We start from the raw sequence: 17,524 nt of genomic DNA on the forward strand, positions 1-17,524 counted from the left end.
TGGCACTCACAGATTGGTTTAGAGTAGGAGCTCACTGTCTAACATAGGTGATAGGTATTGGGAAGTTATTGTAAATATTGTACACGTAGTTTTTAGTATAAAGACATCACACTGCCCTGGGGGCAGGCAGAGTGTCTGGAACTGTCCTGCTGGACAGACCTCGGCAGGGCAGGAGAAAATTTTTTACAGATAAGAAACAATGAACAACCTTGAGACCGAGAAATGAAGAGCTCTGACTCCTTCTTCAAGCGCCGGGCTGGGAAAAGAGACTTTCTAACTTTTCTCGGGGTCACTCTGACAAGCTAAGGATCCCAACAGAGGAGCAGCAAAGGAAGGATAAAATTGCTGAGCAAGAGGTTCAATTGGTTTTCCCCTTTTAAAAAGTCCCTGAGGGTGAGTCAGGGTGTGCTGCAGTGTCCCTTCTCCCTGCTGTGACCTTGGTGACACGGCCACTATACCTTGGACGTGCCACCACCCCTGCCCAGCTCACCAGCAGCTCCTGAGGCCAGGGCTCAGCCACTCGCTGAGGGATCTTTGGGGGCTTTCCCAAAGACCATCCCAAAGTCGGTGATTTTGGGGAAGGAACCACCAAACCACTTTTCCCTGCTTTTGCTCCTTGCCCTGCAGCCGCCTGACGATTTTCCTGCGCCTGCACACCAACGGGCACCAGGAGCTGCAGTACCAGCCCGGGGACCACCTGGGCGTCTTCCCGGGCAACCACGAGGACTTGGTCAATGCCCTCATCGACAGGCTTGAGGATGCCCCTCCAACCAACCAGCTGGTGAAGGTGGAGCTGCTGGAGGAGAGGAGTACAGCTCTAGGTAACCAGGGAGCACAGGTGGCCTCTCTCTTCCTTTCCCTGAAGTTCTTGTAGCTCCTCAGGGAGGTGGGTGGCCCCAGGAAAATCATTTTCATCTGCCTGCTGTGTTTATGTGGATTGGGAGCACCTCCTTCATCCCAGGTCTGCCCAGAGCCATTGCTTGTCTGCACTTGGGATGTGAAGCAAGGGTTTGAAGGGTGTGACAGTGTTCACAGAGGTCCGAGGATGAGGGAAGAGATGAGGATCTGACTCCATGTTTAAGAAGGCTTGATTTATTATTTTATGATATATATTAAAACTATACTAAAAGAATAGAAGAAAGGATTTCATCAGAAGGCTAGCTAAGAATAGAAAAGAAAGAATGATAACAAAGGCTTGTGGCTCAGACAGAGTCTGAGCCAGCTGACTGTGATTGGCCATTAATTAGAAACAACCACATGAGACCAATCACAGATCCACCTGTTGCATTCCACAGCAGCAGATAATAATTGTTTACATTTTGTTCCTGAGGCCTCTCAGCTTCTCAGGAGGAAAAATCCTAAGGAAAGGATTTTTCATAAAAGATATCTGTGACAGAAGGGTGGGCAGGGCCCTGGGGAAGATTTTCCATGGAAAAGCTAAAGATGTTTATATTCCCTTAGAAAGGGCAATGTCTAGGACTGGGAAGAAGAGTTAAGGGATGTGGAGGGGCCATCCCAACACCAGATTTCGGGGTTTTCCTGATTCCCTGCCTGAGATGGAAAACCCTAATCCAGTGTCTCAGAGGGGGATGAGAACCAGGATTTGCCCACCATGGCCCTGCTGCTCAGCTGATGCCAGGCTCGTGCTGGCTTCCCTCCTGGCAGGTGTCATCAGTAACTGGACAGACGAGAACCGTGTCCCACCCTGCACCATCTTCCAGGCCTTCAAGTACTACCTGGACATCACCACCCCTCCCACCCCGCTGCTGCTGCAGCAGTTTGCTCTGCTGGCCACCAGTGACAAGGAGAAGAAACGTCTGCAGGTCCTCAGCAAGGTAAAGGGCCCAGGCCCCAGGTTCTGCAAGGCCTGGGGGCAATCACAGCCCAGCTGGGGCATTCCCTCCCATCCCACACTGTGCTTAGGCTGAGTCTCCACCCCTGAGCAGGGCTCAGGGGGCCTTCACTGCCCCCCAGTCCAGCTTTGCCATGGACCTGCTGGGATATCAGCTGGAAAAGGTGGATCCTGCAGCTCTCTCCTCCCTCCCTGTTTCCCAGGGCCTGCAGGAGTACGAGGAGTGGAAGTGGTCCAAGAACCCCACGATCGTGGAGGTGCTGGAGGAGTTCCCCTCGGTGCAGATGCCCTCCACGCTGCTGCTGACCCAGCTGCCCCTCCTGCAGCCTCGCTACTATTCCATCAGCTCGTCCCCAGAGATGTACCCAGGGGAGGTGCACCTCACCGTGGCTGTGGTGTCCTACCGTACCCGAGGTACCGCCCCAGGGCTGGGCTCTGGGGGAAACAGCACAGGGGCAGCCACACCAAACCTCTGGCAGGGAGATGTGCCTTTGAAGCCTGCAGCAAGAGTAGATTGCCCAAACCACTGCTGTCCCATGTCATGAGAGTGGCAGTGACACAGAGGTGACACTTCTGGGGCGGTGTCTTGGTTTGAACAGATAGGTTCTGCTAAGGAAGGCAGGAGCCTCCCTTGAAATGGAAAATGCAAACCCCCTTCCTCTGAATTATCATAATTTTGAATTTAAGGGGCTCTCAGGTAAAACTGTGGGAGTAGGAGTAACAGTTCTTTACTAGGAAAATTAAAAATACAAATGCAATAGTACAAACAAAAAAACCACTGCCAGAGTCAGCACATGCCCTGCCCCCTGTGTGTCAGGGGGTGGCACAGCCCCATCCCATGGGGGCTCAGCCCTCCTGCAGTGCCAGCTGTGCTGCTGCTGGAGCAGGGATCCTGCACAAGGGGGGAGTTTTCCTCTGCAGCTCCAGGGCTGCTGCAGATGGGCCTGGGCTCCCTCTGGCAATGCAGGGCAGCAGAAAGCTGCTCCTCTGGCAATGCAGGGGGCAAAGGCTGCTGTGCTGCTCCAGGCTCAGATTGGATCCAGGTAGGAATGCTTGGCTCCTCCCCTGGGCGCAGCATCTCCCCATGGGATGCTGGAATTGGATCAGCCCTGCAGGGACACTCAGTGGCCATGGACAGCAGAGATCTCCTGGAGGGAGGGTTGGCTGTGGGAGAGATAAAGAAAAAACTGCCCCATGGACAGCAGAGAACTGCCCCAGCTCTGACAGATGGGGACAGAACACACAGCCCCAGCTAAATCTTTCAGCTTGAAACAGGCAGGTCCATAACCCAAGCTCCATGTAGGATTCTGTTTGCCCACCCCAAAATCCATATTCCCAGTAGCCAAACTTGTGCAGCAGTGACACTGAAGTGTCCAGGCATGGTCATGGTGTAGATGGACACAGCCGTGGTGCTCTGCAGGACACAGGGAGGACACAGTGGAGCTGCCACAGAGGGTTTGTGTCCAGGAGCATCACAATGCTGCTCCTGCCAAAAACATCCAAAGGAGAGCTGGGTGCTCCCTAAGGATTGTGGAGGTCCAGCTCTGCCAGGTCAGGGTCCTGGGTAGCTCCACAGAGGGATCCAAGTGCCAAACTCTGCCAAGTTTGTGGAGAATGGACGCTGAGATACGAAATGTTTCAGGGAAATGCTCGTGCAGGATGTAGCAGGGAGAGTTGTAGGAAAGAAAACAGAATCGTTGGGTGATGTGCCATGTACAGACCTCCTTCCCTCCCTCTCTCCCTCCCTCCCACCCTCTCTCCTTCCCTCCCTCTCTCCTTCCCCTCCCTCCCTCCCTCCCTCCCCAGATGGAGAGGGACCCATCCACCACGGAGTGTGCTCCTCATGGCTCAGTCGCATCCAGACGGATGAAGTGGTGCCCTGCTTTGTACGAGGGTGAGTGACCCACAGAGGCCAGGCCTGAGGAGGAGGGGGTGAGGCCCCTCACAGGATGGGCTCTCTGCCCTCGACTGTTGTCACAGCGGGAGAAAACAGGGCTGGGTTTGTGAGCAAATGGTTCCCCTTTGAGGGAAATTCTGCACAAAAATGTCACATCCTGCGATTTCACCTCATTTTCTGCCCCTCATTCTCTGGGAGCTGTCTCAGCTGGCTGTGGGCAGGGGGAACACCCTGCTGGTGTTTAACTGGAGCTTTGCTGTGTGCAGTGCCCCCGGCTTCCACCTGCCCCAGGACCCCCAGGTGCCCTGCATCCTCATCGGCCCCGGCACCGGCATCGCCCCCTTCCGCAGCTTCTGGCAGCAGCGGCTCTTCGACATCCAGCACAAAGGTGGGGCCCTCCTCTTCCTCATCTCACAGAGTTTGGGTGGGGCCATCCTCTTCCTCACCTCACAGAGTTTGGGTGGGGCCATCCTCTTCCTCACCTCATACAGATTTTGGACAGGGCTGTCCCCTGCTTCTTCCTCACACAGATTTTGGGTGCAGTTATCCTCTTCCTCACCTCACAGATTTTGGGTGGGGCCGCCCTTCCTCACCTCACAGATTTTGGGCAGGGCTGTCCTTCCTCACCTCACACAGATTTTGGGTGAGGCCATCCTCTTCTTCATCTCACTCTGGGTGTGGCCATCCTCTTCCTCACCTCACGGATTTTGGGCAGGACTGTCCCCTGCTTCACCTCACTCAGATTTTGGGTGGGGCTGTCCTCTTCCTCACCTCACACAGATTTTGGGAACCCTTGGTTGGGGTGTCAGGGTGTAGGTTCCACCTTGCCGAGGGTGTCCCAGCAGATCTGGTGGCAGTCTGGAGGGAGGTGGCTGATGGAAATTGGAGGTGGCTGGTGGGAATTGGAGATGTCTCGTGGGAATTGGAGGCGGCTGGTGGGAATTGGAGATGTCTCGTGGGAATTGGAGGCGGCTGGTGGGAACTGGTGGCCCCTCATGGGAGCTGGTGTCCCTGGGCTGAGAGCTGTCCCCACGCTGTCCCCAGGGCTGAAGCCGTGCCCCATGGTGCTGGTGTTTGGCTGCCGGCAGTCCAGGATCGACCACATCTACAAGGAGGAGACGCTGTTTGCCAAGAGCCAAGGTGTCTTCAGAGAGCTGTACACGGCCTATTCCCGGGAACCCGACAGACCAAAGGTGGGCACAGCCCTGGGAATGCTGCCCATCCTGGGCAAGGTCCCTGGCCAGTGGTGGCTCAACCCTGGGGCACGGAAATGGGCAGGGTTGTCCCTTCCCTGTGGGCACTGTGCGGAGGGTGTGTCCCCATCCCAGTGCCAGCTGGAATGTGTGCCCAGGCTGCTCCTTCCTGCTGCCATCCAGGTGGGAGAGGAGGAGGGGAAAGGGGAATGGGAAAGTGGAAAGGGGAAAGGGAAAGGGGAAAGGGAAAGGGAAAGGGAAAGGGAAAGGGAAAGGAAATTTCAAGGAAATTTCAAGGAAAGGAAATTTCAAGGAAAAGGGAAAGGAAAGGAAAGGAAAGGAAAGGAAAGGAAAGGAAAGGAAAGGAAAGGAAAGGAAAGGAAAGGAAAGGAAAGGAAAGGAAAGGAAAGGAAAGGAAAGGAAAGGAAAGGAAAGGAAAGGAAAGGAAAGGAAAGGAAAGGAAAGGAAAGGAAAGGAAAGGAAAGGAAAGGAAAGGAAAGGAAAGGAAAGGAAAGGAAAGGAAAGGAAAGGAAAGGGGGAAAAGGAAAGAGGAAAAATAGGGAAAGGGAAAAGGATGTCACCCAGTGGGGTGACCCAGAATCAGTGCAAATACATGCTCCAAATTCCCACTGGGATTAAACAGGCCTGGCAATGGAGAAGAGAGGGTTCAGGTGTGCCCATGCAAGAGCAGAAAGATGCTTTGCTGCTGTGCCCATCTCTTTTTTGTCACTGTGGGTGCTGCAAGGCACAGCTGTGTCCCCCAAAGAGGGGTGACCCCTCAGTGCTGCCCCCAGGGTTAATCCCAGCTCCCTCCTCGTCCCTCAGAAATACGTGCAGGACGTGTTACAGGAGCAGCTGGCCCAGACCGTGTTCAAAGCTCTGAAGGAGCAGGGAGGCCACATCTACGTCTGCGGGGATGTCACCATGGCCGGGGACGTCCTCAAGGCCGTGCAGCTCATCGTGAGGCAGCAGGGCCAGCTGTCAGCAGAGGAGGCAGGAGCCTTCCTCAGCAAGCTGCGGGTGAGTGCTGTCTGCAGCGTGCCACCCCCGCCACCCCTGCCAGGGGCACTGCACCTGCTGCCTGCCCCCTGTGCCCAGGGAGGGTCAGCAGGGGGACATGCCAAAGGTTTCTGTGGGCAGGGAGGTCACCTGGCTCCTCTGGGCAGCGGGGTGAGCACCGGTGCCAGCGCTTTTGGGCACCTCTGGCAGGGCTTGTTGGCCATCCGTCAAAAAATGGATTTGTCAGGGCATTTTTGGGTCCCCGCTGCTAATCTCCTGTCTGTGCACCCCTATGATGAAGCTGAAGCTTAAGTGAGCTCAGTTTGGGATCCAGGCCCACAGGTAGATGGTGGAACAGCTCTGCTTCTCCCCAGGAGGATAACTCAGCATGATTCCCGTGGGATTTCCCCTTCTGAACCATGTCCCCACCTCCACCCAGGCCCCATCCAAGGGAGCCCAGAGCCTCTGCCTGTCCACAGACTGTGCCCCTGCCAGCCAGGAATTTCCAGCAGCTGAGGGGGTCTGATGCCCAGAACAGCCCCACTGTGCCCAGGGTGTGACCTTGGGAAGGCCACCCTGTCCCCTCGTGACAAACCCCAAACCCTCTCCTGTGCTTTTGCTGCCTCCCCACCACGCAGGATTTTGCTGGGGCTGACCCTGAGTGCTCACAAATGCCCTTTTCCCCCCTGCCACCCTCCCTCCCAGGATGACAGCCGGTACCACGAGGATATTTTTGGAGTCACCCTGCGCACGTACGAGGTGACAAACCGCCTTAGATCCGAGTCCATCGCCTTCATCGAGGAGAGCAAAAAAGACACGGATGAGTGAGTCCACACCTTTGTTTTAACCCCTGCAGCCACCTCGTGGGCTGGGAAAGGATGGGGAAGGAAGGACAGGAAAGGGAGCTTTGGTTTTTGTGCACACCTTGAAGCAGAGGCTGAGGAAGGCGCTGATTTTTGCTCTGGAGTAGCTGTCACCTCTCTAGGATAAATCCCCCCAGCTTTCCAATTTATTGCACTGATGTGCTCAGACCTGACAATCCCATCCAAAGGAAAATGGTCCTGCCTGCTGCCTGCTTCCAGGCTGGCTAAACCCACAGGCAGGGGTGGCTCTCTCCAGTTGCTGGGGAACCTGGCTGGCTCCAGATGTTCAGCTCTCCATGCCCCTTTAGGAAAGATCCAGAGATTTTTTCTCCCTGCTGTTGCAAAAACAACCAGAAGTTGAGAAAAAAAAAAAAAAGGAAAAAAGAAATTTTGACATTTGCCGTGTTTGTTTCTGCTCTACCAAGTCCTGCCATTTGCTCAGCTTGGTCATGGTGGGATTTTCCCTGGCTGAGCAGAAGGATTATTTAGGATAAATGCTGGGCAGCTGCATGGATCGTGCTCCTTGTGCAGCTTGGGGTGAAGCCCCTTCCCTGTGTAGTGCCTGGAGTGGGTTTCCCCACATCCCTGAGGCTTGGCAGGAGTTTTTCTCCAAGGAATCACATCCTCTGGGGTCTGCACTCTACCACAGTGCCTCAGTTTCCCACCTGTGGATAGGGATAAAGGTCACCTTGCTGCCCAGCCCACCCAGCTCTGTAAACCCCTGCCCACAGCACGGAAAGGCCAGGTCGGGGTGTGATCCCGGTGCTCCTCACTGCTCCCTCTAAGGCCAGCCTTTCTCCCCTTTCCCTTGCAGGGTTTTCTGCTCCTAACTGGACCCTTCGCCCCCAGGGGATGCCAAACCAGTCCCAGCACCTGCTGCCCCCTCCAGCTGGAGGGCACTGGGTTTTGTATTTCACGGACACGGTGGCTCCTTTCCCAGGGGAACTGCCCATGGAAAGCGCTCTGTCTCTCGTCCTGTTCTTGTGTCCTGATGATGATGATGATGATGATGATGATGATGATGACTTTTATTTCCTTTCCTTCCTCCTTCTCTTGCTCTTGTCCTGTGGCCATTTCTTTTCACCTCCTTCCCCTCCCCTGGATTTCCCCACTGGAGTTGGATGGCTTTGTAACCTGCAGTGGCTCTTTTCAGAATTCCACACTTCCACTCCTTCCCGTGAGGGCATTTTGCAGCTGCATGAAATCACCACCTTTGTGATCATTTGTGGGAGTTCCTGGGGGTGAGCAGAGGTGGCAGGGGCTGGGCCGTGGCTAGGTCTTGTTGCTTGTCCAGAGCTGGGGGTTGTTCCTGCCAGGCTCCCTCTTTCCCCAGCTCGGGGCTTGGCTGAATCCTTGTGTTTTCGTGGCTTTTCTCTGGATTTGGACAAATCTGGGCATATGCCCGAGGCTGGGGGCAGATGATGTGCAATTCCCTTGAATTGTATTCATCCCCAAGCAGCCTGGGTACAGCTGTGTGGTTTTTGATCTGATTTATGTGTCATGATTGCTCCTAAATGGGCCCTGCTCTGTCTCTCTTCTCCTGCTCTCTTTTCCTGCTCCCTGTGAGCCTCTCCTTTTGCTCACTCCCAACTTTTGCTGCCAAGGAAGTTCTCCCACAAGCTCTGAGCACACAGGCTGATGTGCAGGCTGAGGAAAAGCTCCTGGCAGTGACTTCTCCAGGAGGTTTTCCAGGGAATATTTGATCTGCAGCCATGCTGGCTGCACCCAGAGCTCTGCATGCCCTGATCCCTCTCCCAGACGAGCCTGGAAAGCCACGAGGATGGGACAGAAGCAGCTCCCAGAGGGAACAAAGGCAGCTCTTGGAAGGGGATGGAGGCTCCAGGTCTTTGGTGAGGATGTGCCAACAGAGGAATCATGAAATGCCAGAGCCAGCAGCTCTTAACCCATCTCATGAGCGCTTCTGGGACAGCAGATCCCAGCCCTTTCCACGTTTCAGGGAGCAGAAAGTGCCACCATGGAGCCACCTGCCTGCCAGGAGAGATGTGTGTGGCGTTTTGGGTTGAGGCCCCTCTGTGCCACCTGCCAGTGGCATGAGCTGTCTCAGGCAGGACAGCTCCTGTGAGAAGGGAGGTGAGATCAGCTGCAAAGGTGCTGGGCTCTGACACGCTCACACCTCAGCCCTGCTGCAAGGGCCTGGCCCCAAAAGCAATTTAACACAACCACAGAAAGGTTGGAGGAAACAGAAAGGCTCTGACAGAGAAAAGCTGTCTGCAAGGGAAAGCAAACGTGACCTTGTGTGTCCTTCCTGCTGCTGCACCCTGGAGAATCACAGAACATTCTGAACTGGAAGGGACCCACAAGGATCCAGCCCAGCTCCTGATGAATGGCCCATCCAGGGATTGAACCTTGGCATTTTTTGGCTCTGCCCATCCCAGGTTTGTCCTCCCTCACTGCCACCACAAGGACAGCAGGGCACGGCTGCAGCTCTTGCTGCAGGCAGGCATGCAGGGTTGGCATCTTGAGGTGGCAGCTGCTGATCCTCCCCTCCTGCCCTGCTGTGCCCAGCTGTGCATGGATATCCTGGATGGAGCTGAGCTCCTGAACTGCTGACAGCACAGGCATTGCCCAGGAGCTTTCACAGGGCTCAGTTCTCCTGCCCTGAGCTAAAGGCAGCACAGAATGAGCTGCAGGAGCTCTGCTGCTCTCCCAGCCCTTGGAACAAGCCCCACCATCCCGGGCTGTGCTGTTATTCCCACCCTCAGCCAGGATCTCCTGCCACATCTCCGTGGGCTGTGACACCTTCTGCAACTTCGACACCCTGAAGCATCTCCCGCCCAAAACCCAGGAGCAAAAGGGCTCCAGGCACCGGGAGAATTTGAGATCCATGTCTGCTGGTGTCAGCTGAGCAGCCAACACGGGATAAAACGAATAAATGCTGCCACGGTGTGGCCAGAGCTGAGCCGGCAGGGCTGGGACACACGGCCGGCTCTGTGGCACTGCCTCGACCTGGCGAGCACGGAGGAAAGGACAGCCCACCCCAAAGCCAGGGCAGGCAGAGGGATGGGGCCCTTGGCTTGGGGTATGTGAGTTTGGGACAGGTCCTGACTGGGAGAAAACTCCCTGGGCTCCAGAGCTGGGAACTTGCAGCAAGCTTGGCCTTGACCCCCATCCTGGGGCTGCAGCAACAAAGCGAAAATCAGAAAGAAAAACAGAAAGAAAATCAGAAAGAAAATCAAACGCATCCTCTTATTTCAGGGGTTTCTGGCTCCAGCTTTATGCTCTGGTTCTCCTTTAGAAGAAGAAGGGAAGATGCAACCTGATGAGGAGGAGGAGGTAATGCCCAAAGAAACATCTCTGTCCTCTTCCCAGCTCCTACTGAGGTGCTTCAAGGTTTCCCTCCTGCCCTGCCTCCTGCCTGCCCTGCTGTACCACCTGCAGCCCGTGCCTGAGCTGGATTTTCTCGGATTTTGTGCATCCCAAAGCTCATCAGCTCCATGTCCCCTCCTGCTGTACCACCTGCAGCCCTCCTGCCATGGGTCTGCAGAGGGTCTGGGCCAGGCAGGCAGAGCTCAGCAAACACCTGAGCCTGAGCCCTTGGAAGGGGAATGCTGGTTTAGGGCTCCCTGCCTGGACCTGGAGCAGAAACCCCCTCCCTGCCATGAAGGTCCATGAGGTTAAACCCCCCCAGGGCTCCGAGCTGCCTCTGCTCCTGCTGGCCCCTCACAAGCTGCACCACTGGGAATTTTGATTCACTCTTTGCTGTTGAGTCAGTCTCAGATGTCTGAACTGCTCCCCTTCATCCCCTCCAGCTGCAGGGGCTTCGCACTCCCCTCGAGCTGCATTTTCTCCCATAGCAACAGGGAAAAGAAACTTGTGGATGTGCTTTATTATTCCTGAGATGTGGCTCTTCCAGCCTGGCCTCTGCTCATCTCCCTGTGGCCTTTCTGACGTGCAGGTGTAGCCACAAAATCTCTGCTATGAACACAGAGGGAGATGGGTCTGCCCCAGCCCGGGGCCCTGAGCTGCCCCAGGGGTCACACACACAGGGGTTGTGCCTCTGGGGCACTCAGGTGACAAATCTGTCCCCTCTGGGTGCCTGCTGCCCACCCCTCCTGTGCTGGACCTGATGGACCCAGCCTGGCTCTCCTGAGGATCTCCACCACCCCAGTTTGGAGCAGCTCTTCTCCTTTTCACTCTCCAGGTGTTAAAGAGCCTCTTCTCCGAACAGGAGGTTTGCTTTTCAAGACACTACAAAGTGATATTTCTGCAAAGATTTCACTTCCTCGTTCTTTCAAGTGTCCACAGAGAGTCATTTATATGGATTTGAAATCCCAGGGGGAAAGGTTCTGTGTTTTCCCACCCTGCTGTGCCCACCAGCAGGGAAAAACCACTCGGTGCACGGCTATCCAGTGCTGTGCTCTTGGTGATTTCCAAGGTTTCATCTCCTGGGAAGGGCTGCCTGGGAGTTTGTTGTTCTTCTGTTTATGAGAGACAAGGGTAAAACAGTGAGACAGGGGCAAAACAGTGAGACAGGGGCAATTCAATGAGACAAGGGGAAAACAATGAGACAAGGGGAAAACAATGAGACAAGGGGAAAACAATGAGACACCTGCCACCATGAGTGGCCTCACAGAGCTGTCACCTCCACACCATGGCCTGAGCTTGTTGCTCGAGAGGAGCTGAGCTAAACTGGCCAGAGGATGGGATGTGGCTCTGTGCTGTCCCTGTGCCCTGTGTGCCTGTGTGTCCCCAGGGGGAGCAGGGACTGTGTGCAGCCCCTGGGCACAGGGATCTGAGCGATCTGAGGGATCTGAGTGCTGCAGCTGTGTCCTGGCCAGGAGGCACACCCTGCAGGGAGGCTGTGGGGACAGAGGGGACAATGCCCCCGTGTCCAGCCTGTGGCTGCTCCTTCCCTGGCAGTGTGTGACTCCTCTGCCCCATCCTGGCTGTTCCCCTGGGATCCCTCCCTTGCCTGCCCAGCTGGGGGCACAGGGATCCCAGTGCACAGCACTGCTCCTGCCTCGGGCTCCCTGTTCCCCTGGGATAACTGGGAGCAGACCCAGCCCCATCTCCCTGAGCTGGGGTTCCACACTGGGATGGAGGTGGGGAGAGGTCACAGTGTGGGTGCAGATTGGGCTGGGAACTCTGCCACACCCTGGAGACCCCGTTCTGGTTAAACTGGGGGGAGAGGTCGTGGTTGTGCTCACAACCTCATGGACTTGCACCAAGCCCAAGCCAAAGCTGCTGCCTCCTGACTTCTGACCACTGAAGCCATTCCATTGCCCCCCACCGAGGGTTCCCACCATTTTTTGGAAGGATGATTTTATGCTCAAAACTCGATTCTGTTCCTGCTTTCACCAGGGACCCGTTCTCAGCTTCAGAACTGCTCTGATAACTCTGCAATTGCATTGACAGTTCCAGAGGGGAGCACAGTCCCTTCACACAACAGATGGAGACTCATTTGCAGGACCATTCAACTTTGCTGTAACTCCCTGTTTGTTGTAACAATTGCTTCTGCTGTAACAGGGAGAGCAAAATTTGGCCAGTGCTCTTGAAAAACCCGTAATCCTAAACTTGGATAAAATCAGCCTGAAATCCAAGTCCTCCCAGATCCCAAATGCCTTCCACACCTGCTGGCTTCAGTGGCACTGGGGATTTTGGCAGCTTGCACAGCAGCAGCAGCAGCAGCAATTTCAGAATATTTTTGCGTGTGTCAATCTGCGCTTGCACGTGCCTGCAATGCATGGCTCCAGCAATCCCTGGGGAATCTCCCCCTTCCCAGGAAAATCCCAGCTCCAGCTTCTCCCATGTGGCCATGTGTGCTCAGCAGGGAGTCAGGGGAGAGGGAGAAAGCTGCTGCTTTAAAGCACTTGGTTCCAGAGGTGAAACAGAATTTAGGAGAGGTGAAAATCAGCCTGGGAAACTCGTGGCATATCCAAGCATTGCCATGCAGATCCACCTTGTTGTTGGTTTGTTTTTTTTTTTTTTTCCCTGCTGGGAAAATGAAGCAGAATGGCAATTCCTGGTCTCCACCCCTGCAGATGTTTGGCTGTGATGGAAATTTGAGCCCTGGAATCACAGGAGTAAAACCCCAAGAGGTTCTGAGCTCAGAGCAGTGGCAGCACCTCACTGCCAGGGCTGCTGCTCTCCTGCCTCACTCATCCACATCCTACCTGGCCAGATTTTGGGGAGGAAGCGCCTCAAAGTGAGCAAATCAAACCTGTGATGCTGACCCTGAGAATCCCTGGTTTATCAGGAGCCCATGGGCTGAAGTTTTGCAGCTATTCCTCATTGCAGTGCAGAGGAATTGGGCAAGACTCTTGTATCCAAAGCTTTCAGAGCTGTTCTGGAGCTGTGGAAAAGCAACAACTGGGATGCAGGGCAGCTCTCTGCAGGGCTGGTGCAGAAGTCTGGGAGGGGAAAACACCAGGCAAAGTATTTTCCTTCCAGGGGCATCCTCAATACCTGGAAAATTGAAAGGCTAAATACTGGAAAAGTTGGTCTAAAAGAGGAGCTAATTCAGGGCTCCTTTTTGCTGCTTTTGTTTTCATGTGTTGGTTTTGGGGTGAGGAAAGCAAACAGAGAGCAAACAGCCAGTGTGTCAAATTTGGATTCAATCAAACTTTTTGTTCCTACAATAACTGCTGGCGGAGATTTTTAAAATGTATCGAGGGCAACAAAACCGGCCTTAATTAACTGAGACATTAATGCTCCTTGCTTCTGAGCCTGCTTTTGTGTTCTCCTCTCTGTGTGATCGTGGCATGGAATCCTGTCTTAACAAAAGCCACTTCCCAGCAGCCCAGAGGATGCTCAGGAACAGAGATGGGGTTGGAGCATCTCCCTGTGAGTGAGATTCAGTGCAAAATCCCTGCTTTGCTAAAACCCTGCAAGATAGGCAAATCCCCACAGTTCCCAAGGTTGAATTCCCATGCTCTGCTGCCTCGAAATGCCTTTAAAAACCCCAGGCTGTGTGTGCTTTGTGAGCAGTGTGCAGCTTTTCCAGAGTGCACACACAATTCCCCAGGCAGAGGATGAGCAGAGCGCGGTGACTTTCAGCCGGGACTCGTCGCTTTTTCCATTGCACAGAGTTAAAACCACCACTTCTGCCAGCTGCCCGGGGAATTTGATATTCAGTGCCAATTCATTTTTGTAACAGGAGCAGGGATTTATCCCCTTGGCTCCCCCAGGCACCTTCAGTCTCAGACTCAAAGGTTGGGTTGGAGTCTTGCACTTTCCAGTGGCCTTTTCCTGAAGAGCAGCGGTGCCACGGTGAGGACGGGGACTGGGCTGGGGAAGGTGGCAGCTTCGGGGCAGGGAACTCCCAAATTTTCCATTGTAAACCCTTCAGATGTGGGTAAATCCTGCTGGGCTGGCTGGGGCTCCCGGGCCTGGCTGCTCCCTGCTCCCCTCACACCCTCAGGTCACTGTGCCTTCATCCGCTCGAGGAAACCATGCCAAGATTTGAGCCTGGCACTCTCACTTTGCATCCCATCCCCCAGGTGTGTGGGGGGCAGGGGGAGCTCCTTTTGCAGCTGCTTTTTGTGTGATCCCAGGGTAGGTTTGTGCAGGGGTGGGGTGACCTGAGCTGTGTGTGATCCTACCAGTGCTTTAAGCAGCCAGAAACGTGGTTCTTCCCCTACCTCCGAGCTCTCAATGCTGCTAAAATCTCTGCCATTCGTCCCCCGTGCTCCAGCCCCTCTCTCAGACTGGCTCTGGCTCTGTTTGCAAGATATCCACGTTGTTCTGAAGCATGCACCTCTCTCTGTATAGTCCCAATCTTCTGATTTTATGGAATACTTATGCCTGTTTGCATTACGGTCCAAATAAAAAAGTGAACTAAAAGCTGGCAGTTCTCCTCTCCTCTCTGGGTTTTTAACACCCGAAGGTGCTCGAGGTCTCTGCTGGTGCCTTGGCCTCGCTCTGCTCTGCCACCTGTAATGCCAGGGTGCCACAAATAGCAGTGACAATCGGCAGCACCCCTTCACCTGCCAGACACAGACACTGCCTCGTGAGGTGGCTGAGTCACAGCACTCGTGTGTGAAAAACACCTTCACCCTCCTGGGAACATCCAAAAAGTTTAATAGAGGACAACAGGGGACAAGAAACACAGAGCAAAGGTTATTATGGCCAGGTGCATCTTGGCACTAAACCAAGAGCACCCTGTTATCTTTGGGGTAAATACCTTTTAATTACATCAGCCTGTTGCATATTCATAAATAATTATGCACAGTAAAATTTTTCCCAAACTAGTTTGTAAGTTCCAAGAGTTGTTTAGCCTGGCTCCTGCTTGGATCCACCTTTTCAGAGCATGCCTATTCCTTGGCTGTGGTTTTAGTCCTTTTTTATCACCACCAGTTTCTGGGGCTTGCTCCACTCTGCTTTCAGCCCGTGAGTGCTGATAATTGGAATATCAATAGCAGGGTCCTCATCCTGTGTTCACTGGGTGTTATCCCATCCCAGCAGGCTTTTTAACACAAGCACACCAATATCAGCTATTTCACTAACCTTAACTAACACCAGAAATAAAAACTGTATCTTTATAACAAAGTTACTTTAGCACCACACATTTTAAAATTTCTGAAAAGCCAATAGTATAATCTGTGTGTATAACACACAGATCCCATCATTTATCCTGTGTCCTTGGGGGAAATGTCACAGGGCTGCCTGTGTGCAATCCAGGGTGAATTTTGGAGCCTTGGGAACACAGCAAAAGCAGTCCAGGCAGGAGCTGAGAGGCCTGGAAATGAGGAAGAAATGAGACAGTGGCCAGGGCAATGAGGCAGAAACATGGACATGGCTTTTCCCGTGGGAAAATGATTTTCCCATGTAAGGGAAAAGGGGGCTTGTTAAAAAAGAGATTTTTTACATGGGCAGGGAATGGTTTCACACTGGTAGAGAGCAGGGTTAGGTGGGACAGGGGGAAGGAATTGTTCCCTGGGAGGGTGGGCAGGCCCTGGCTCAGGGTATTGATACTCATTGATCCACTTCTGGTACTTCTACCTATTGATGAGGTCCCCTCCTTAGGTACTGATACAATTGATAAATCCCCTTTTGATACCTCCTTTGAGATATTTTTACACATTGATATGTTCCCTCTTGCACCCCTTTAGGTACTGATTTGTTAGAACCTTAGCTACTGAGAATTTTAGATTTTCAGTGCTGACAGGCACTGACCCTCAAGAGAACACTGCATTTGACAATGGCCTGTGGAGAAGGCTCCCAAAATTGAACGACAAAACTAAGATTATGGGTGGGGAATTTGAATAGAAGTGTGTAATATCACATGGTGGAAAACTTAGAGTTTAAGGTTTTAGAATATAAAAATTTTTTATATATTTACATATATATATATATATATATATATAGGTTTTAGGGTGGAAGCTAGTCCTTCTCCTTTACCTTCTTCACAAATTTAAGTAGTATTGTGTAATTAGATTTTAAAAGTCCACATTACAGAACACAGGTAATTAGTCATTAAGTTAAAAATACAAATAATTTAAGTGTCATTTCTTAATTAGGCAGTTTATCCTTAAAAGACCTTATAAACATTGATAAGTCTCCTTTTGGTATATTTTGAGATATTTTTACACATTGATATGTGCACCTCTTTTAGGTATTGATACACATTGATAAGGTTCCCTTTGGGCTCCCCCTTTCAGATATTGATACCCACTGATAAGATCCTCCTTTTGGCCCCCCCTTTTCAATACTGATACATTTTGATGAGTCCCCTTTGGGCACCACCTCTGAGGTATTGATACACATTAGGTATTGATTAGATAAGGTCCTCCTTTGGGCACCCCCTTTTTGCTATTGATACACATTGATGAGGCCCCTTTTTGGCACTTTTTTTTTTGCTATTGATATGCATTGATAGGTCTCCTTTTTGGAATCTCCTTTCTGATATTGATACACATTGATAGATCCCCCTGTGCACCCCATTTTTGATACTGATACACATTGATCAGATCTCTTTTTGACATCCCCTTTCCAATATTGATTACACTGATCCCTTTCTGGCCGCCATTTCTGAGATTGATCACACTGATGCAGTCCCTTTCTGGCCCCCGTTTCCAATATTGATCCACATCGATGTATCAGCCCTTTCTGGCCGCCATTCCCAATATTGATCACACCAATGTGGTCCCTTTTTGGCACCCTCTTTCCAATATTGATCACATTGATCAGGTCCCTTTTTTGGCACTCCTTTCCCGATACTGATCACACTAATTCGGTCCCTCTTTGGCACTCCATGTCCAATATTGATCACGCCAATGGGGTCCCTTTTTGGCACCCCATTTCCAGTATTGATCCACATTGATGTATTGGCCCTTTCTGGCCACCATTTCCAATACTGATCACACTGATGTGCTCCCTTTTTGGCATTCCCTTTCCAATAGTGATCACACTGATGAGGCCCCTTTTTTGGCACTCCTTTCCTGATACTGATCACACTGATGTGGTCCCTTTCTGGCCACTGTGCCCAATATTGATCACATTGATCAGGTCCCTTTTTTGGCACTCCTTTCCTGATACTGATCACACTAATTTGGTCCCTCTTTGGCACTCCGTTTCCAATATTGATCACATTGATTCCTTTTTGGCACTCTGTGTCCAATATTGATCAGATTGATCCCTTTTTAGCACCCTGTGTCCAATACTGATCACGCCGATGCAGTCCATTTTTGGCCCCCGTTTCCAATATTGATCCACATTGATGTATTGGCCCTTTCTGGCCACCGTTTCCAATACTGATCAC

The 17,524-nt window shown here is 52.7% G+C and overlaps 1 protein-coding gene across 1 annotated transcript in view; it reads left to right on the forward strand.

The window, feature by feature from the left end:
• NOS1 (nitric oxide synthase 1) overlaps window positions 1–14,607 on the forward strand; it is a 54,131-nt gene extending 39,524 nt beyond the window's left edge. The window contains exons 20-28 of the mRNA XM_005428443.2: window positions 628–821; window positions 1,666–1,835; window positions 2,056–2,266; window positions 3,659–3,746; window positions 4,016–4,137; window positions 4,794–4,942; window positions 5,768–5,962; window positions 6,647–6,765; window positions 7,619–14,607. Coding sequence (XP_005428500.2) covers window positions 628–821; window positions 1,666–1,835; window positions 2,056–2,266; window positions 3,659–3,746; window positions 4,016–4,137; window positions 4,794–4,942; window positions 5,768–5,962; window positions 6,647–6,765; window positions 7,619–7,634 — 1,264 coding nt within the window. The 3' untranslated portion in view covers window positions 7,635–14,607. The remainder of the gene's footprint in view (window positions 1–627; window positions 822–1,665; window positions 1,836–2,055; window positions 2,267–3,658; window positions 3,747–4,015; window positions 4,138–4,793; window positions 4,943–5,767; window positions 5,963–6,646; window positions 6,766–7,618) is intronic.
• The last annotated feature ends 2,917 nt before the right edge of the window (window positions 14,608–17,524 follow it).

Source organism: Geospiza fortis, unplaced genomic scaffold (genome assembly GCF_000277835.1).
Source record: "Geospiza fortis unplaced genomic scaffold, GeoFor_1.0 scaffold31, whole genome shotgun sequence".
Classification (NCBI taxonomy): domain Eukaryota; kingdom Metazoa; phylum Chordata; class Aves; order Passeriformes; family Thraupidae; genus Geospiza; species Geospiza fortis.